Source organism: Delphinapterus leucas, chromosome 1, assembly GCF_059928025.1.
Source record: "Delphinapterus leucas isolate spDelLeu-1000000601 "Yukka" chromosome 1, BTC_Dleu_Yukka2, whole genome shotgun sequence".
NCBI classification, from domain to species: domain Eukaryota; kingdom Metazoa; phylum Chordata; class Mammalia; order Artiodactyla; family Monodontidae; genus Delphinapterus; species Delphinapterus leucas.
The window spans coordinates 155431373-155453914 of NC_143129.1; the positions used below are offsets into that span (position 1 = coordinate 155431373).

At 43.4% G+C, this 22542-nt stretch overlaps 1 protein-coding gene across 1 annotated transcript; it reads left to right on the forward strand.

Annotated features, from left to right (window-relative positions):
* The first annotated feature begins 12702 nt into the window (after positions 1 to 12702).
* Positions 12703 to 20951, forward strand: LOC111175407 (L-amino-acid oxidase-like). The gene is made up of 7 exons (XM_022574973.2): positions 12703 to 13292; positions 14947 to 15161; positions 15617 to 15729; positions 16816 to 17017; positions 17546 to 17614; positions 17844 to 17977; positions 18543 to 20951. The coding sequence occupies exons 1-7, from the start codon at positions 13262 to 13264 to the stop codon at positions 19366 to 19368; spliced, it is 1590 nt and encodes a 529-aa protein (XP_022430681.2). The 5' UTR covers positions 12703 to 13261; the 3' UTR covers positions 19369 to 20951.
* The last annotated feature ends 1591 nt before the right edge of the window (positions 20952 to 22542 follow it).

The window sequence follows — 22542 nt, forward strand, 5'->3', positions numbered from 1 at the left end:
GCAGAATATACATTCTTCTCAAGTGTACATGGAACATTCTTCAGGATAAGCCATTTACTAGGCCATAAAAAAAGTTCAATAAATTTAAAAGGATAGAAATAAAACAAAGTATGTTCTCTAACCACAATGAGATAAAATTAGAAATGAAAGAAAAATATGGGAAACTCACAAACATGTAGAAATTTAGCAACACACTGTTAAATAATCACTGAATCAGAGAAGAAATCACAAGGGAAATTAGAAAATACTTTGAGGCCAATGAAAATTAAGACAAAATATATCAAAACTTACAGATGCAGCTGATGCAGTGCTCAGAGGAAAATGTATAACTGCAAATGCCTCCATTAAAAAAGAAGAAAGAGTTCAAGTCAATAATCTAAGTTTTCATATTAAGGAACTGAGGGTGAGGGTATAAAGAAGAGTAAACTCAACCCAAACCCAGCAAAGCCAAAGCCAGGAAGGAAATAGTAAAGATTAGAGCAGAGTTAAATGGAATAGAGAATAGAAAAACAATAGAGAAAATCAACAAAAGCAGAAGTTGGTTCTCTGAGAAGTTCAACAAAATTGGCAAAACTTTAGCTAGATTGACTAAGAGAAAAATAGAGAAGACTTCAATTAATAAAATCAGAGATGAAAGTGGGGACATTACTAGAAACTTACAGAATTAAAAAGTATTGTAAAGAAATACCATGAACAATTACATGCCAATAAATTAGATAAACTAGAAGAAACGGACCATTTCCCAGAAACACACAAACTACCAAACTGACTCAAGAAGAAATAGAAAATCTTAAGAGACTCATAACAAGTAAAATGATTGAATCAATAATTTAAAAAAACAAACAAACTCCCAAAAAATGAAATCCCAGGACCAAATGGCTTCACTGATGAATTCTACCAGTTATTTTTGAAAGAATCAACACCACTCCTTCTTATACTCTTCCAAGAAAATAGAAGAGGAGGGAACAATTCCAAAGTCGTTCTGTGAAGCGAATATTACCCTGATACTACAGCCAGACAAAGAGATCTGGAAAAGAAAACACATCCACAGATCAATATTCTTTGTTAATATAAATGCAAAAATCCTAAACAAACTATTAGCAAATAAAATCTAGTCACATATTAAAAAGATTACAAGTGATATTTATCCCAGAAATTCAAGGACCCCTCATCATACAAAAATCAATCAAGAAAAAAATCAATCACATTAATAGAATGAAGGGAGAAAAACCACATGATCCTCTCACTTGATGCAGAAAAAGCATTTGACAAAATACAACACACTTTCATGATAAAAAGTACTTAAATTAAGAATAGAAGGGAACTTCCCCAAACTGATAAAGAGCATTTATGAAAAACTCACAGGTAACATCATACTCAATGGTAAAAGACTGAAGGCCTTCCCCCTAAGATGAGAAACAAGATAAAGATGTTTGCCACTTCTATCCAGCATTGTACAGAAAGTACTAGATAGAGCAATTAGGCAAGAAAAAGAAATAAAAGGCATCCAAATTAAAAGGAAGAATAGTGATAAAACTATCCCCATTTGCAGATGGCATGATCTTATATTTAAAAAACCTAAAGAATCCACCCACCCCCCAACAAAAAAACACTTGGAACTAATAAATGAATTCAGCAATGTTGCTGGATACAAAATTAGCACACAAAAGTCAGTTGTATTTCTATATAATAGCAATTTAAAATAAAAAAGAAAATTAAGAAATCAATACTATTTATTATAGTATCTGATAGTATACTATTCTTTACCAAGGAAGTAAAAGACTTGCACACTAAATTTAAAATTTAACCAAGGAGTGGAAAGATGTGTACACTGAAATCTACAAAACATTGCTGAAAGAAATTAAAGAAGACCTGAATAAATAGAAAGACATTCTGTGTTCGTGGATTGGAGTACTTAATATTGTTAAGATGGCAACACTACCTAAAATGGCCTACAGATTTAGTGCAATTCCTATCAACATCCCACAGCATTTTTTACAGAAATGTAAAAGCAGATCCTCAAATTCACATGAAATTTCAAGGAGCCCTGAATATCCTAAACAATCTTGGAAAGAAAGACAAAGTAGGAGGCCCCACACTTCCCAATTTCAAAACTTACTACAAACCTACATAAACAAAATAGGTTGTTTGCAGGTATAAGGATAGATATATAGACCAATGGGATAGAACTGAGAATTCAGAATCAAGCTCTTACCTTTATGGCAAATAGATTTTTGACAAGGGTGCCAAGACTATTCAATGGGGAAGCAACAGACTCTTCAACAAATGGTGCTGGGACAACTGGACATCCAAATTCAAAAGAGCGAGGTTGGATCTATTCCTCACACCATGTACAAAAATTATTTTAAATGGACCAATGGGCAGGACAGGAATAAAGACGCAGACGTAGAGAATGGACTTGAGGACATGGGGAGGGGGAAGGGTAAACTGGGACGAAGTGAGAGAGTGGCATGGACATATATACACTACCAAATGTAAAATAGATAGCTAATGGGATGCAGCTGCATGGCACAGGGAGATCAGTTTGGTGCTTTGTGACCACCTAGAGGGGTGGGAGGGAGAGGCAAGAGGGAGGAGATATGGGGATATATGTATATGTATAGCTGATTCACTTTGTTATAAAGCAGAAACTAACACACTATTGTAAAGCAATTATACTCATTATACTCCAATAAAGATGTTAACAAACAAAATAAATAAATAAACAAATAAAATGGACCAACGACTTAAATAAAAGAGTTAAGACTATAAAACTCTTGGAAGAAAACATAGTGGTAAACCTTCATGACCTTGAATTTGGCAATATGGTCTTACATAAAACACCAAAAGTACAAGGAAAAAAAGAAAAAAAATAATTTAACTTCATCAAAATTTTAAACTTCTATGCATCAAAGGACATCATGAAGAAAGTGAAAAGTCAACATACAGAATGGGAGAAAATACTTGCTAGTATCCAGAATATATAAATAATTCTTACAATTCAACAGCAAAAAAGACAAACAACCCATTTTAAAAATGAACAAAGTCATTTGAACAGATATTTCTCCAAAGAATAAATACAAATGGCCTACAAACAGATGAAAATATGGTCAACTCCATTAGCCATCAGGGAAAGGCAAATCAAAACCACAATGAGATACCACTTCATACCCACTAGAATGGCTGTAATTTTTAAAAAGGAAAATAACAGATGTTGACAAGTATATGGAGAAATTAGAACCCTCATACATTGCTTGTAGGAATGTAAAATGGTTCAGCCACTACAGAAAATAATTTGGTGGTCCTCAAAAAATTAAACATATATGACTCACAATTCAACTCCTGAATAGATATCCATAGTAGTTAGAATAGTGGTCCCCAAAGATTATGTCCAAGTCCTTACTCTTAGAACTTGTTAATGTGACCTTATTTGGAAAAAGGGTCTTTACAGATGTAATTAAGAATCTTAAGATGAGATCATCTTGGATTTAAGCTGTGCCCTAAGCCCAGTAACAGGTGTCCTTCTAAGAGAAAGCCAGAGGGAGATTTGAAACACTCAGACACATAGGAAAGAAGACCATGTGAAGACAGAGGCTGAGACTGAGATCATGTAGCCCAAATCTAGAAATGCCTGTAGCCTCTAGAAGCTAGAAGGGGCAAGGAAGTGTTCTCTTTTAGAGTCTTTGGAGGGAGTGTACCCCAACTGACACCTTGATTTTAGCCTTCTGGCCTCCACAATTGTGAGAGAAATTTTTATGTTCTTTTTAAGTGACCCAGTTTGTGGCAATTTGTTTTGATAGCCCAAAGAAACTAATAAAGATTTTAGTACAGGTAAATGGTGCTCCTGTAACAAACACCTAAAAAAGTGGAAGTGGCCTTGGATTTGGCTAATGGGTAGATGCTGGAAGAATTTTGAGGTGCTTCATAGAATATGCTTTGATTCCCTTGAAGAGATGTTTGATAGAAATCCAGGTGTTAAGCTTGTTCTTGAAAGGTCTCGGAAAGAAATGAGGAGCATGTTATTAGAAACTGGAGGAAAGGTAATCCTTGTTACAAATTGGCATTACATTTTTCTTGTGTTCTCCTGTTAGATGGAAAGAACTTGTGAGTGATGAACTTAATATTTAGCTGAGGAGATTTCCAAGCTAAGTGTCAAAAACAGAGCCTGGTATTTCCTGCTGCTTATAGTAAAATGTGAGAGGAAAGAGATAAATTGAGGAAGCAAGTGCTAAGCTAAAAGGAATCAGTACTTGATGATTTGGGAGGTTCTCAGGCAATCCTGATTGCAAAAGGTACTAAAATTAGGAAACTCATTTTGGGGAAAGCATGCTCTGGAGAGAAGACCAAGGACAGGGCTGGACAACATTTTGCTAAAAAGAGTAGGTATGTAACTCATGGATCCATCAATCATCTCAACAGAAACCAGGAATAGATATGGGATTATCTCGGACAGCTCTGCAGAGAGACCTTATATATATGGCATGGACTGCACCCCCACCACAATGACATACACCGAAGATCTACAAGGTTTTGGAGAAGGTTATATCAGCAGAAACACTGCCAGCATGGACTGAAAGAAACAGAGACAGGAAAAAATGAGAGAAGACTGTTGGACTTCCAAATTCTAAAAGTGGAAATGGGCTGATAATGCAACTTAGTTTCAAACATGTGCTACCCTTCAGGAAAAGAAAAGAATGACTCCAAGGGCAGAGGCAGAGGATGAAGCAGAAGTAGAGGGCAGAGCTGCAGGCCCAGAGGTTAGAGACACAGGTCCAGAGGGCAGAGCCATGGACCCGAAAGGTAGAGCTGTGAGTCAAGAGGGAAGGGCAGCAAGCTATAGGGCTTTATTCTCAAGCCTTGAAACCTAATGAAATTTGCCCTGCTGGATTTCAAACTTGCTTGGAACCCATGAACCCCTTTATTTCTTCCAATTTCTCCCTTTTTGAATGAAAATGTCTACCCTATGCCTGTCCCACCTTTATATTTTGGAAGCATATAACTTATTTTCTAGGTTCAAAGGTCCACAGATGGAGAAGAATTTTGCCCTAGGATGGATCATACCCAGAGTCTTCCCCATACCTGATTTAGATGATATTTAGATAGAGATTTGAAACTTTTGAGCTGATAATACTTAGGTGAGATCTTGGATTAAGCTGACATTGTAATGGGTTAAGACTTTGGGGAACTTGGGGGTTAATATGTTTTGCACATGAGACAGACATGAATTTGGGGGGGCAGAGGGTGGATTGTAGTGGATTGAATAGTGGTCCCCTCAAAAGATATGTTCAGGTCTTAATCTTTGGTACTTGTGAATGTGACCTTATTTGGGAAAATGGGCTGCTCAGATGCAATTAAATTAAATATCTTGAGACATGATCATCCTGTTTTAGGGTGGGACTTAAATATAATGGTGTCCTTATAAAAGAAGACAGGGAGATTTGAGACACTCAGACAGAAAAGAAGAAGACTATTTAAAGACAGAGGTAAAGATTGGAATCAGGTAGCCCCAATCAGGAACACCTGGAGCCACCAAAACCTGGAAGAGGCAAGACAGAATTCTTCCCTAGAGCTTTTGCAAAGAGCATGGCCCTTGTAACACTGTGATTTAGGCCTTCTAACTTCTATAACTGTGAGAGAATAAGTTTCAATTGTTGTGCTAATTTGTTATGACAGCCCTGGGAAACTAACAGAATACCCAAAATAATTGAAAACAAGTACTCAAATACTTGTAAACAAATGTGCATAGCAGCACTACTCGCAATAATCCAATGGTGGAAACAACCTAAATGTCCATCAGTAGATGAATGGATAAACAAAATATGGTATATACATTCAATGGAATATTATTCAGCTATTAAAAGGAATGAAATACTAATACATGTTGCAAAGTGGATGCACCTCCAAAACATTATGCTAAGTGGAAGAAGACAAACACAGAAAAATCACAGATTGTATGACTCCATTTATATGAAATATCCAGATAAATCCATAGACAAAGAGAGAAGATTGATAGTAGCCAGGAAATGCAGGGAGGGAGGGATGGAGAGTGACAGCTTACTGGGTACAAGGTTTTCTTTTGTGGGGATTAAAATGTTTGGAACTTGATAAAAGTGGTGGTTGCATAACATTGTGAATGTACTGTGAATATATAGTGAATGTGCCACTGAATTGCACACTTTAAAATAGTTAATTTTATGTTATATGAACTTCACCTCATTAAGAAAAATATTCTTTAAAAACAAAAGTACAAAAACCATACTCTGAAAACTACAAAACATTTTTGAAATAACTAAAGAATATCTAAATAAATGGAAAAACGACCCACATTCATTGATCAGAAGATAATATTATTAAAATGACAATACTTCTCAAATGGATTTACAGATTAAATGCAATCCCTACCAGAATCCTGGCTGACTTCTTTGTAGAAATTGACAACTTTATTCTAAAATTTATATGGAAATTTAAGGAACTTAGGATAGCCAAAACAATACAAGAATTACAAGGTAGGAATACTCAGGCTTCCCAATTTCAAAACTTACTACAAAACTGTAATCAGGGCTTCCCTGGTGGTGCACTGGTTGAGAGTCCACCTGCCGATGCAGGGGACACGGGTTCATGCCCCGGTCCAGGAAGATCCCACATGCCACAGAGCGGCTGGGCCCGTGAGCCATGGCTGCTGAGCCTGCGCGTCCAGAGCCTGTGCTCCACAACGGGAGAGGCCACAACAGTGAGAGGCCCGCGTACCACAAAAAAACCCAAACAAACAAACTGTAATCAAGACAGTATAAGAGTCCAGACATAAAATCATATGTTCATGGTCAAATCATGTCCATGATTTTTGATGAGTGTCAGAATTATGCAATGGGGAAATAACAGTCTTTCCAACAAATGGTGCTGGGACAACTGGATAGCCACATGCAAAAGAATGAAGTTGGACCCTTATCTCAAACCATATACAAAAACTAACACAAAATGAACCAATGACCAAAATATGAGTTAAAAATATAAAACTATTAGCAGAAAACAGAAGGGTAAACCTTCATGACCTCAGATTTGGCAATAGGTTTTTAGATATGATATCAAAAGCACAAGCAATAAAAGAAAAAATAGATAATGTGAAACTCATCAAAATTTTAAAATTCCATGCTTCAGAAAACAGCAATAAAATGAAAACTTACACAATGCTAGAAAATATTTATAAATATATGTGCATCTATCTGATAAAAGACTTGTATCTACAATACATAATGAATGCTTACAACATAATAGAAAAGAGACAAAAAACAAAATGAAAAAAAAAATGGGCAAAGTAGCTTAATACACATCTCCAAAGAGGATATACAGATGGTCAATAAGCACGTGAAAAGATGCTCAACATCGTTAATCATTAAGAAAATGCAAATCAAAATCACAATGAGATACCATTTCATACCCACTAGGATGACTAGGATTAAAAAATCACATAATAACAAGTGCTGGCGAGGATGTGGAGAAATGAGAACCCTCATACACTACTGGTGGGAATGTAAAATGGTGCAGACACTTTGAAAACAGTGTAACACTTCTTCAAACAGTTAAACATAGAGTTACTCCCATGATCCAGCTATTCTATGCCTAGGTATTTATCCAGGAAAATAAACTTGTACGCAAATCAAGACTTGTACACAAATATTAATAGCAATTTTATTTATGACAGCCCAAAATTAGAAATAATCTAGATATCCATTAACAGGAAATGGATAAACAAATTACGGTATATCTATAAAGAAGAATACTACTCAACAATAAAAATGAATTACTATGTGCAAAAACATGGACAAATCTCAAAAACATGTTGAGATGAAAAACACAACACAAAAGAATGCGTACTCTATGGCTCCATTATATGAAGTTTAAAAACAAGTTAAATCTATGGTAGAAAAAAATCAGAACACTGGTTGCAGGGAGAGGAGGTGTAGAGACAGTCTTGAAGGAGCACAAGGGAACTTTATGGGGTGATGAAACTGCTCTATAAACTAGTTGGAGTGGTGGATTACATGAGTGCATACAATTATTAAAACTCATCCAGCTGTACACTTAAAATTGTACTTGAGCATGTCAGGGGGTCGGAGGATGTCAGTACTAGAAGGGCTCCCAAGGATATTTTGATGAGCAGGTATCAAAGGAACTAACTGATGAGTTTTATTATTTATTTCAATATATTCTCTGTGTGTGTGTGCATGCATGTGTGGTGTTCGTTTTAATGTGTTTAGGTAGGGCATGGACTCAATTCTAGACACAAGCCCCGCCACTCCATGTTGTATTACACTCAAGCACCTCATGCATTTACTTTACTTGTCTGATCCCTAAATCGTTTTGAGTTTGTAATTCTTGATGTAATACCACGCTCCGTCCCTGGATCCATATTATATATAAGGAGGCTGAGACCCAGAGGGGAAAGTACCTAAACAAGATCGCACAGTAAAACAGGTCAGAACTGGCATCCAGGTGTCCTGGTTCTGAGTCAAGGGTTTGTTTCCATTGCACCAGTCTCCCTCAGGACATACAACAGAAAAGAAGGAAACCCACATCTGTTGAGGCTCAGAAAAGTGATGTGACTTGCCCACCAACACAGCTCATGAGTAGCTGACACAAGAATTAAACACTGGTGGCCTGACCGCATTACTGCTGTGTTCCCATCTCACCAGGTTGGATGCCTGCAAAGCTCTGAGGAACTATCAGGAACATACACAGGAGTGTTTTGAGACTCAAGATGTAGAACTAGGAGGGACAGGGGGACAAGAGTCCTCAGAAGTCAGTTGTGATGGGGTTTGAGAAAGAGTTCTAATGCTCAAACCTGTGCTGTCCAGAAAACAAGGAGGTGGAGTATATTAGTTTCCTGTTGCTGCTGTAACAAATTGTCACAAACTTAGTGGCCTGAAACAACACAAATGTATTCTTTTATACTTTAGAGGTGTCCAAAATGAGTCTCAAGGAGCTAAAGTCAAGGTGTTGGCAGGCTTGGCTCCTCCTGGAGGCTCCAGGGGAGAATCTGTTTCTTACATCTTCCATCTTTTAGAGGCTACTTTGGCATCCCTTGGGTTGTAGCCAAATCACTCCAACCTCTGCTTCCGTGTTCACATCACCTTCTTCCCCTTTGACCTTCTTGCCTCCGTCTTATAAGGACCCTTATGACTATATTTAGAGCCCATCTGAATAATCCAGGATCATTTCCCCATCTCAAAATGCTTCACTTAATCACATCGGCACACTCCCTTTCACAAGGTTCCAGGACTTAGGACATAGACATCTTTGGGGAGCCATTGTTCAGCCTACCACACAGGGTCTCCAGACAAGCCCTCTCAGTCAGCTCACTCCCCAAGGCCTTTCCTGGTCTGCTGAGACCCCAGGAAGCTTATCAGCATGAAGCTAATTCAGCAGGTGAATGTGCTCTCTAGAAAGTACCAAAAGTAGGTACATGAGACCCATGGTAACTTCAGGCTCCACCAGGATTTCCTGCCTGGACCCTACCAAACTGTAGGGCCTCCTCTTCTCTTTGTCAGTAACAGTAGCAACTTTGAGAGTCCCCAACCTCCCAGGAATGCAAGATTAGCTTAACATTTGAAAATCAATTAATGTAGTACACACCATATCAATAGAATAAAGCACAGAAACCACTTAGTTCTTACTCTGTATTTCTATACAGTTGTAATAAACAATTTAAAAATGAAATTAAGTCCATTTACAATATTATTTCAAAATAATAAAATACTTAGGAATACCTTTAACAAAAGAAGTATAAAGCTATACTCTGAAAACTACAAAACATTGCTTAAATAAATAAAGATGATCTAAATAAATGAAAAGATATCTCATGTTCATGTATCAGAATACTAAATGCTGCTAACATGTGAATATTCCCTAAATTATCTACAGATTCAACAGAATCCCTATCATAATCCCAGCTGGCATTTTGCAGAAATTGGCAAGCTGATCCTAAAATTCATATGGAAGTTCAAACCACCCAGAATAGGCAAAACAGTCTTTAAGGAGAACAAAGTAGGAGGACTCAAACTTACCAATTTAAAACTTAGGGAGGGGCAGGGTAAGCTGGGACGAAGTGAGAGAGTGTCATTGACATATACACACCTACAAATATAAAATAGCTAGCTAGTGAGAAGCAGCCGCATAGCACAGGGAGATCAGCTTGGTGCTTTGTGACCACCTAGAGGTTAGGGATGGGGAGGGGGAGGGAGACGCAAGAAGGAGGGGATATACGTATAGCTGATTCGCTTTGTTATACAGCAGAAACTAACATAACATTGTAAAGCAATTATACTCCAATAAAGATGTAAAAAAAAAACAAAAATACTTACTACAAAACTATAGTAACCAGTAAGCAAGACAGTGTGGTAGAGTCATAAGGATTTGCATGTAAATCAATGGAATAGAATTGATAGTCCAGAAATAAATGCTCACATTTATGGTCAATTGATTTTTTTTTTTTTTTTGCTGTACATGGGCCTCTCACTGTTGTGGCCTCTCCTGTTGTGGAGCGCAGGCTCCGGACGCACAGGCTCAGCGGCCATGGTTCACGGGCCTAGCCGCTCCACGGCATGTGTCCCCTGCATCGGCAGGCGGACTCTCAACCACTGCCCCACCAAGGAAGCCCTGGTCAATTGATTTTTGACAAGGATCATATTTTCCAAGACAATTTAATGAGAAAAGAATAGTCTTTTTAATAAAATATGCTGAGACAACTGAATAACCATATACAAAAGGATGAAGTTGGATCTCTACTTCACATCATATACAAATATTACTTCAAAATGGACCAAAGACATCAATATAAGAGCTAAGAATATAAAACTTTTAGAAGAAAGCGAAGGGAGTTTGCTTTCTACTACTCCCAAAATGACCTGGGAGTAGGCAATGACTCCAAATGCACAAGCAACAAAAGAAAAAAATAAGGATTCTTCAAAATTGAAAACATTTCTGCTTCAAAGGACACCAAGAAAGTAAAAAGGCAACCCACAGAATGGGGCTGTCAGAAACATTTGCAAATCACATATGTGATAAGGGACTTTTATCTACACTGTATAAAGGACCCTAACAATTCAGTAATAAAGAGACAATTAACCAAATGAAAAAATGGGCAAAGGATCTGAAAATACGTTTCTCCAAAGATGATACACAAATGTCCATTAAGCACATGAGAAGATGCTTAATGTCATTGGTCACTGGGGAAGTGCAAATGAGAAACACAATGAGTTCGTACTTTACACCCACTAGGATGGCTATAAACAGAAGCACAGATAATAACAAGTGTTGTCAAGGATGAGGAGAAATTGGAACTCTCATTCATTGCTGGTGGGAAAGTAAAATGGTACAGGCATTTTGGAAACCAATCTGGTAGTTCCTCAAAAAGTTAAACAGAGTTAACATACAACCCAGAGATTCCACTCCAAAGTGTATACCTAAGAAAAATGAAAAACTATGCCCACATGTTGATAAAAAGAATGTTTATAGCAACACTGCCTATAATAGCCAAAAAGTGGGGAGAAACCCAAATGGCCAAACCCAAATGATGAATGGATAAACAAAATGTGGTATAAATGGAATATGATTTAGTCATAAATGGAATATTATTCAGCCATAAAAAATGAAGTACTGATACATGCTGAAAGATGGATGAATCTTGAAAATATTATGTTAAATGAAAGGAGCCAGTCATAAAATACCACATATTGTATGATTACATTTACATGAAATGTCCAAAACAGGAAAACCCACACAGACAGAAAGCAGAATAGTGGACGTCTAGGGTTGGGGAGATGCGGAGAAGGGGGAGTGATGGCTAAACTGTATGGGGTATTTCTTTTTGGAATGATGAAAATGTTTTTAAATTGACTGTGGTGATAGTAGGACAATACTGTGAATACACTAAAAACATTGAATTGTTCACTTCAAATGGGTGAGTTGTATGGTATATAAATTATATCTCAATAAAGCTATTAAAAATAAAAGAAGCAACAATAGAGAGAGCAAGAGAGAGAGAGAGTCCTTGACCTGCGTCTAAAACCCAGCAATTCACACAGTAACTCTCCAAGCATTATTCTATCTGGTGCTCCCAGCAACCCTGTGGTGGAGGAACTATCCCTTTTTAAAGATATTACAACTGTGTGTGACAAACCGTATCTCCAAAATGAAAGAAGGAAACCAGCTTAGGTACCTACCTATGCCAAGCTCTTCACACATCATCTCATTTAATCCTTGAAATACCCTGTAAAGAAAGTATTGTTGCCCCATTTTACAGATAAGGAAATCCAGGCTCAGAGAAGTATAAACCATATGTCCTAAGACACACAGCTACAACATGACAAAGCAGGATTCGAACTCAGTTCTATTCGATTCCATTGCTATTGCCCTTTCCTCTATGCCACCACTGGTGTCCAGGATCTGAGTCCTGTGTCTCAGCTGCTGTGTGTCTGCTCGCACTCCTGCCCCCCTCCCCAGCCCCAGGCTGCTGCTCTGTGCATGTTTCCTGCCCACTTCTCTCTCCACCTGCACTGTACCCAGAGAAAAAAGAGCTAGTATTGGCGCCACAGCCAGATGGCCTGATTCCTCGGGAGAAGAAATTTCAGGGCCAGAGAAACCCGCCTGTGCCTAAGGAAGCCCTGAGGGCCCCAGAGGAAAGGAGAAAAAAAGACCACTCCCCACTGCAAATGGGCAGGACCAGAGACCTCTGCCCTGCCTGCAGAGGGAGCACCTGAGAGGGGTGGGGAGGGCCCAGCCCTCCCATGGGAATTCATGGCTAGAATCCCCACCTCGGAGCTTCCACAGTGAGACAGCAGTGGAACAGGGACGTTCTCTAGTGGGAGCAGCCAGGAGCTTTGCCCTGTGCTGGAAGCCCAGACATTGGACTTCCAAATCAGTCCAGATGCTCATTCCCAACCCTCACCCCTTCCTGGGAGATGGTCACAGCAGGTTTGGTACAGTCCACTGGGTTCCCACAACCCCTCCTCCCCACTGGCTGGGCTCTGAGCTGGGAGAAGGGGCTTTCTCTAGGAAGGGAGATGGGCCAGGAGGAAGGTGGAGATGCAGGAGATGAGGCTAGAGATGGGACAGTCATCTCCCCTGACAGCCCAGGCCTGGAGGGCAGGGCTTCTCTGCTTGGCCCAGCCAACAGGGCCCTGAGGCAGCCTAGTGGGAGGAGGCCAGCTACTGCTGGGTGGAGCCGAATCCTCATAAAGGGAGGGAGAGCTGTCCCGGGCTCAGCATGAGCTGCAGGGCCATGGTCAAGATGAGAGGTAAGTGGGATCCCTCCTCTGGGTCTGAGAGGGAAGTACCTGAGGAAGGAGGTGTTGGACAGTGAAACAGGGAGGGGAGCTAGACTGGGGAGTGGGAATGAGCCAGGGGGTCGAGATGGGTCCAAGGGGGAGTCTGGGCATAGGGCCAGGCCAGGGGAAGGGAGGTGGGGACTGAGATGGGACAGGAGCTCGGTCAGGGGCTATGGATACGTCCAGGTGTTGAAAGTGAGTTGAGAGGATGGATACAGGTCTGGAGAGTGAGTCTGGGGGTTGGGCCCACTCAAGGGGAAGGTTATGGCACTGAGACAGAATGGTGGTAGCTCAGGGAGATGGGAAAACTTGTCAGGGGTGGAGAATGGGTTAGGGAGGTTGAAGTAGGCCTGGTGGGGGCTGTGGGGAGGCTCGACTGTCTGTTGCCTGAGGCATGGTTACCCCTCTCCTCTTTTCTGAGGAGTAACCCCTGCAGAAGGCTCTTCTGGCATTGGCAAAGGCCTGCCCTGGGAACCAGCTTGGTCCCTGCCCCTCCTCAGTGGGTGGTCCCTGAAGGTCCCTTTTCTTCTTAGAGCTTTGGTTGTCCTGCCCGTACAAAGACTGGACTAAGGGGGTTCTCACCTGCCAATAAACCTAGGGCTAATGCAAGGGGGCTCAGTGTGTCCCAGCTCCTGGCTGTTCCCCTTTAGAGCAGGTGACACCAAGGAAACCACACAGCCTCTCTTTCAGAGTTTCAGACTCTTAGGTGAATTTCTCTGTACATAAGAACTGTTCATTGTAGCAGTCACTCCGGGCTTATTGCATGTTATACATTAACTATGGTTTCCAGTCTTGACTGAACGTTAGAAACATGGAGGGTTTTGGAAAAATACTGTAAGGCTGTAGAAGAACAGGACTGCCAAGTTCCCGTGGGGCACTATTAGTCACTGAGAAACTGGGCACCGCTTCCCCACTTCCCTTCCCCAAAGAGAAATGTGCTACACACACACACATCCATCCTCTCACAAATGCACACATCCCCGAAGAATACTGACACTCTCAGGCTCTGCCACCCAACCTCATGCACAAATGCACACACAGAATCAGACACAAGCAACCGAATTCTCTGTCAAACTCAAGCAAAGGCAGAACTATCATCCTCTCTCCTCCAAACGCAGAGGCCAACACACGCCCATTTCTACAGTCCCTCTCGCTTTTCTGTCCAGATTCATCCACACATTTACGCAGGTACCTACACTCCCCCACAAACACATCCCCTTCACATAAAAGCACAGACATTGCACGGTTATGCAGGGCAATAATCACACACTCACAGCACCTTTGTCATAGACAAGCTCACACACACACACTCACCAACAGAAGCAGGCGAGTTTACACTCCAATACGAAGCTGCACACACTTTTGAGTTTCTAGTCACGTGCACACGTGTGAACTTGTAGTCCACGTTCACAATCACACAACTAACACCAGCACGTTCACACAAACATTCATACCCCAGACAACATAGACACAGACACAATCACAAACACACATTTACAGCCACACATTCGACAGACACTGCCTGATCTTACCACTCCCACTCATCCACACAGCCAAGCTCACTCTGGGTAGGGCGGGGTGCAGAGCCCCAGAAAGGCAGCCCCCATTCCTCTCTCTGCCCCAGGAATCCTGATCTTGGGGCTCTTGTTGGCTACTCCCAGCTGCCTTGGCTACGATGAGGACTTGGTCAAGTGCTTCCAGGACCCCGAATACGAGTCTATCCTGGTCACAGCCCAGGAGGGCCTCCACACCTCCCCGCTGCCCAAGCGTGTGGTGGTAGTGGGAGCTGGCATGTCAGGGCTAACGGCAGCCAAGGCCCTGCAGGACTCGGGCCACCAGGTGAGCAGCCTTGGAAGGGCCTCAATCATTCACCTCCAGTTTGCATCGTTGTGTGGAAAAAGAAAAGGAGTGGGGTTACAGCCAACACTTTGACAACTATGCATAACCCACCAAGACTCTCAGACCTTAGGTATTGTTCCTCAAAAATCTGGGTTCTCCTGGGACTTAACTGTAACTTGTGTTCTTTTGGAAATAAAAGTAGAGAAAGGCTATGCTAACCAGAAGGGACCAAGAGGCGTTCTGACCCCTGTAACCCTGGAGCTCTTCTGCCTCGCTTACGTTACTCAGGACCCTCTGGGAGGAACCCCCCTCTGCCCAGTTTGGTTATCCTGCACATTCAGGGACCTACTGCCGGGAATTCCAGAGTAGAGCCTGTGGCCAGTGGGGGTGGGAGTAGTGGGTGGGAGAAGTGAGAGCATGACCCTGGGAATGACAGCAGCCTCTCTGAACACCAGGTAACCATCCTGGAAGCCAGCGACCATGTCGGGGGTCGAGTGTTCACATTCAGGAATGAGGAAGAGGGCTGGTACTGTGAACTGGGGCCCATGCGAATCCCAAAGTCCCACAGGTAAGTCTCAGGAAAGGGATGGAGCAAAAGGCAAGGAGGAAGAATTAGGAGGAGGGCATCCCTGCTGCCATCGTGTCAGAGCCCTTTCAGATTCACTGTCTCATGTGATTCAGTCCTGCAAGTCAGGACTAACACTGGTCCCCCACTTGACAGAGATGATTGAGGCTCAGAGCCCAGGGTCATACAGAAGGTGGTAGATCCCAGACTAATAATGACAATAGTTACCATTAACTCATCAAATTGTTCTCTTTAAATATGGGCAGTTACTTACATGTCAATTATACTACTTTAAGCTATAAAATAATTAATAATAATAACAGCTTCCATTCAGTGAACACTCACTGTGTGCCCCACCCTGTGCTAAGTGCTATATGTGTGTTATTTCATTTGATCCTTGCAACCCTATACTTTAATACTCTTATTTTTCCTATTTACAAATCAAGAAACTGGGTTCAGAGATACTAAGTGACTCACCCAAGGTACTCCTAGGAGAAAGTGACAAAGCTCCTCAAAATCAAGGAGGCACCTGGCACCAGAATATATGCCCAATCCCTAAATCAGAGCTCACTCCTGGAAGAGAACCCAGCCCCTGGTTCTGGGGCTTCCAAGACAAAAAGATCCCTCACCTGGTGTCCTACATACCTCCAAAAATATGGCTTCTTTTTTGCTTTAAATGGAAACTGAACCTGAGATTTCCCTCCAAACACCATCAGAAACAAAACCAAAATTTAACAGTAGCAGCCCAAAGTAGGAGTCTTTAGATATGGCCTCAAACTTACTTAGAACACCGACTGAAACAAAATGTCTCTGTCTCTGTATCTGAGTTCTATATGTTCAGATTTCCTTAAGGGCCTTCATTCAGGGATGGGTGAACTCCCTACTCCCTGTCTCCCTCAGGGCAAAAACAGGAGGAAAAGAGCTAATGCTAGAGTAAGAGGAGGCAAGGCTAGAGATGAGGAAGCAGTTAGTCTGAGCTCCTTGGGCACGTGAAGAAACTGGTTTTCCTGGAAATGGTTTTTATTGTGAGGTTAGCAGGAACGAGGTGCCGTTGGGATGGGTGCCATATTATGCCTGTATCTGTTCCAGGTTGGTCCACACCTATGTCAGGAAGCTGGGCCTGAAGCTAAACAAGTTCTTCCAGTACGATGGCAACACCTGGTACCTCATCAACAGAAAACGCTATCGTACTAAGGAGGTGAAGGCCAACCCAGAGCTCCTCGGCTATTCCATGAACCCGAGAGAAAAGGGCAAGAATGCTATGAATCTCTTCTACCAGTCCATTGCCAAGGTGATTCTTGTCTCCCCCCTCCCCCACCCCAGGGTTAGGAAAAAAACAGAGTCTGGCCAAAGGTCACCTAGCAAGTTAGCGGGTGGACCCAGGTCACCTGACTCCTACCTGGTACTCTTATGATTGGTCTGCCTTCCTTCTAACACCCCCTAAGAGTTTTGCCACCCCAAGCCTAGTGTCCAGCCCCATCTCTTCTGTCCCTGTATGGTCCAATGGCCCATTGCTTGATCAGGCAGTGGAAGGAAAAGGAATCACCAGGTAATCCAATCCTTGGTAATGAATCAATCCTCCTAGATTGCAGTGAATGTCTTCACCTTAAATTTTAGTCTCCAAAGGTCTTTAAATGAAGGAGAGATTTGGAAGGTAAGAGACAATTTAGGAGGTCCTGGAAGCTCCCTTCCCCTGGTCCTTCCATCCACTCCCTCTTTGTCCCCACCCTCTTCAAAGGAACATCCAGAGAACCCAGGAGTCCTGCCTCTGGCTCTATGACTTTAATCCAAAGCTGCTCCCCCTTCCTCTCCTCTGCAGCTCAGAGTAAGTCTGAAAAAATTCAACTGCAGCCACCTGATGTCCTTTTATGATTCTTATTCCACTAAGGTGAGTAAGGCAACGAAGTCCCAGGATAGGGACGGAAGGGGGTCTGTGCTCAGCCTAGACCCCTGGGGTTGTCTCCTGCATCCCAGGACCCTCTCCTCCCAATGCCCACAGCTTCACCTCCCTAGAGTCCAGTCCCCCCTCCCCCGCCCAACCTTGCCTACCCCAGGCCCCTGCTGAGGCCCCTTCTTACATACTGGGCCCTCTATCTGGTGCTTCCACCTCTCCACAGGCTTACCTGCTGAAGAAAGGGATGCTGAGCCGAGGAGCAGTAAAGATGATCGGGGATGTGATGAATGAGGATGCTGGATACTATAAGTCCCTCCTGGAGGCTCTTCGGACTGACATGGTCTTCACAAGTAATGAGTAAGGCTGATCTGGACCAGGACTCGAGTCGGCCTCTTCCTCCAATACTCAGAGCAGAGAAAGGGAACCTTGATTGTTGAGTAGTTACTGTGTGCCCGGTGCTGTGCTAAGTACTTTCCAAGGGTTATCTCACATTTAATGCTATGATCGCCTGGAAGGTAGGCACTATAATTCAGAGCCATTTTACCAGTGAGGGTGCTGGGGCTCAGAGAAGTTATGTAACTTACTTAAGTTCACGCCACTTGGGCAAGGGCTGAAGCCAGAATCCTAAGGCAGGTCTGTGGGACTCCTCCCGGGATGCAAAATTGCGTGGTGGACTTTGGAGCTAGACTGCGCACGTCATCGTGGGAAAGTCCCTTTTTTCTGGTGTTCCTCTTCCAAGCTATAAACGTAAACAATAATCCCTCCCTCACAAAGACTAGTTAAGGTGAGGTATACGAAGTAACCAGCGCAGGCTGCAGGAGGGTAGTTTCCTCCTTTTTCACACTGGGATCGCTGCTGGCAACTCAGCAAACCGACCTTGCATCTCCTACACTCACCCCCTCCCCTCTCTTCACCCCTACAGCTTTTCCGAGATCACTGGAGGCTTTGACCAGCTCCCCAAAGCCCTCAACGCCAGCTTGAAGCCTGGCACCATCCTTCTGGGCTCCAAGGTAGAGACGGTAGTGAGGGATGGGCCTGAGGTCCGGATTTCCTACCGGGTGGGTGAATCCAACTCGACGCTGCCCACCCTCACCGCGGACTTTGTCATCATCTCTGCCTCGGCCAAGGCCACGAGACTCATCACCTTTGAGCCCCCGCTCTCCCGGGACAAGATGGATGCGCTCCGCTCGGTGCATTATACCAGTGCCAGCAAGGTAGTTCTGGCCTGCAACGAGTCCTTCTGGGAGCGGGATGGCATCCGGGGTGGAGTTTCCATCACCGACCGGCCCTCGCGTTACATCTACTACCCCAGCCATAGCCTCCCCAGCGGCAAGGGGGTCCTGCTGGCCTCCTACACCGTGGACGACGATTCCCTCTTCTTCATACCCATGAAGAACGACCAGGTGGTGGATATCGTCCTGGAGGACCTGGCGGCTGTGCACCAGATCCCCAAGGAGGAGCTGCGGCGCATGTGCCCCTCTTCTGTGATCAAGCACTGGTCTCTGGACCCCCTCATCATGGGCGCCTTCACTGAGTTCACACCCTACCAATTTGTGGACTATTCGCAGCAGCTTTTCCAGCCAGAGGGCCGCATCCACTTTGCTGGCGAGCACACCTGCCTGCCCCACGCCTGGATAGACACTGCCATCAAGTCTGGCCTCCGAGCAGCCAGGAACATCCAGGCTGCCGTGGACAAAGAGGCCATGGGGAGACAGAAGACCTTCACCAACACCCAGAATCATTTCTAACCCGAAGAGAAATCCCGGAGGGGATCTGGAATGAATCAGGCTGCAAGGTGGGAGTTGGAGGCAGAGACCCTGGAGAGACGTGCCATTAGTCCCCCTGCCCACGAAGAGCCTGAAAATACCAGAGAACCCAGCTGGCAAGTCCACCCCCTTTCCGGCTTCTCACTCCTGCCAGCCCTTGAGAAGGATCAGCAGAGTCAGGGTATTTGGAGGGATAAGGAAAAAAACAAGGATGGACTGTGCTAGAATCAGCCTTTAGCTTGCATAATAGTGACAAGCAGAAAAGAAAGTTTTCAACAACACCCAAATTTCTGTCCTCTACAACTAGAAGCCCCTAAAGGAACAGACAAACCCAAATCAGAGCAATGTTAAACCACAGACTGGCCACATGAACCCACAGCACAGCAAACCCCATCATTGCGTGCTTGAGCCAGGGGCCTCACATCTCGGCCCAGCTGAAGTCGAGGCGGATGGGAGAGATGAGTTCTTTTTTGCCCTTTTTTGAGCCTGCAAGAGCAGGACTTGGCTTCCTAGAGACTATCTCCTGGCCCGTGGACTTTTCCTCTCTACCCTGACCTCTTCATCACCAACCAGAACTCACCGCCCTGCCCCTGCCTGTCCAGTCCACACATCCCCCTGGGAGGACACCAAGCTCATTCTACATGCTCCCTACCCACTCTGTTCTGCACTAACACCTGCCCTGTCCTTGCACGCCCAACTGAAATTATTCCCTCTCCCAAAATCCTTCCTTAATGGCCACACTCAGACCCCAGGGGTCTCTTTCCTTTGAACCACAACCCTTCTTACCTAGAGTCCCAAACATTTGAACTGTGGATCTTCTTGTGCTGTTATATGTTATTTATCCAAGTAGACAAAAGGAAGAAGTAAATAAAGTGGTAAACCCTCTCGCTGTAGAACATTCCTACCAGGAAGACTCTGGAGGCCAGCATGATGAAACATGTAGTGTTATATCCTGAGACTGGCATATTTATGGGAGGAAGGGATAGAAGGAGGAAACATTTTCTTACTGCATTTGGTTTATTGTTAAAAGTCCAGCCTACTTAATTTTGGTTTTCTTCGCACCCCTATGTTAGTCAGGACTTTTTCCATTTCAGGTGCTGGAAATCAAACTCAAACTACCATTAAGGGAAAAGGAAATGTTTTGGCTCACATATCTGAAAAGTCCAGGGTGAAGCGCACTTCACTCAGACTGATTGGGTTCAGGAATTGATAAGGCATCATTAGAGTTCTCTCTCTTTCTACCTCTTGACACTGTTTTCCTAAATTAGCTTCTGTATTGAGTTGAATGGTGTCCCCAAAAGTTCATATCCATCCCAAACCTGTGAAGGTGACCTTATTTGGAAATAGAGTCTTTGCAGATGTAATCAAGTTAAGATGAGGTCATATTGGATTAGGGTGCGCCAGGAAGAGGCATGGAACAGACTCTCCCTCAGAGGCCCCAGAAGGAGTCAAATCTGCTGACACTTTGATCTTTGAACTTCTAGCCTCTGGTACTGTGAGAAAATAAATTTCTGCTCTTTTAAGCCATCGAATTTTATAGTAATTTGTTACAGCAGCCCTAGGAAACTGTACACATGGTGAAACCCCTAGAACCCGGCTTCATCAAGGGAGAAGTCACTTTCCAAATTGTCTCCTAGACTGTTATATTTGGTAACCCCATTAGTGTCATGGCAAAGGCCATGCCTTCTTGAGGCTCTCAGAAGAGAGGAGGAATCCTGACCAAGTGGAGTCCAGGCAGAAAAAGGAGCAGAAGGCGGGACTAGGGGAGAGCAAGGTCCCGTAGGAAGAGCTCATCATGAACCTCCTTGGCTAAGAGGAGTACCCTGAAGAAACAAATCAGGGAGGAACACAGGGAAGAACAGGGAAGCAAAGAGCTCTTTGCTGACCTCTGACCGTTGGATATATAAATGAGGCCCCAGGGCCATGGAGTCAGCTGTGCAGAAAGGATGAAGTAGGATGAGGGGGAATGGAGGGTGGAAGTCAGACTCAACCTGTGGTTTGGAGGTAAATGACTCACAGCATTTGGATGGGAGTATTAGGCAGAAGATGAAAAGGTTCAGAGATACCTTTTTGTTGAAGAGCTGCCACACAATGTTCTTAATTACAAAAACCAGAAACCAAATCTGAGTGATTTAAGTCAAAGAGGAGAGGAGGAATACCAAGAAGCTCCCAAAATTGACAGGAAGGGAAGTGGGCAGATGTCAGAGGAGACCTGTGACCTGAGCCACAGCCAAGCTCCTGCCATAGGAGCAGCCTGATAGATGGCCATTGCGTGCTGGTGTGGCCACTGGGACCACCACCACTGGGCACACTCCTACTCTTCCAGAACTAGCTCTCAACTGTCCACTGCTTTTTCATTTCCCCTATATTCAAAATCCCAGATGGGAGCATCCAACTGGCTGAGCCTAGGTCAGTGCCCACTCCTTGGCTGCAGCATCAGGAAAAGCAAGTAGTGAACAATACTCTAGATTTTGAAGTGGGAGGTGAACTGTTGCCTTCCATCAGACTTTACTGTGGTGGATTCCCCAGGCACAGGAAGAAGGTATTGATGCTGGCAACCATAAGGCAAAGTCAATGTAAGTCCCAAAGAGAAGGACAGGACACAGACCACCTCTGCCACATGAGCCACTGAACCTCTCTGAGTCTCAGTTCCTCAGCTGAACAATCAGGATAACACCCCACTCCTCCTTCATGGCTGAAGGGATTAGAGATCCTGTACAAAGGGCACCTAAAGATTATATGTGCATAAAGCATGGAGGAAGTCTTTGCCCCCCACTGCTCTGAGAGAGGAATTATTCGCAGGTTAAAGATGAGGACACCAAAGCTCAGTGGGATCAAGTGACTTGCTGGAGCTTTGACAGCCAGGTGTTGGGAGAGAATTCACAGCTAGGGCTGCCTGATTCAGAAGTCTAGCTCTTTCCACAGTATGATGCTGCTAGTCTAGTTGGAGAGAGAAATGACTGGCCTGAAAGAGATGGGACAAAATTCAGACCAAGAAAACACTGAGGCAGGTGAGGTGGCAGGAGCTCTGTAAGGGCTGAGATATGCATGGGTGGCGCTGACCACCTGTCTGGGTAACACATTATCCCTCTAATTCTACACTCCCTCATTTCCTTTCTATATGCTTTCTTGAGGGGGGAAAGAAAAGAGTAGAGT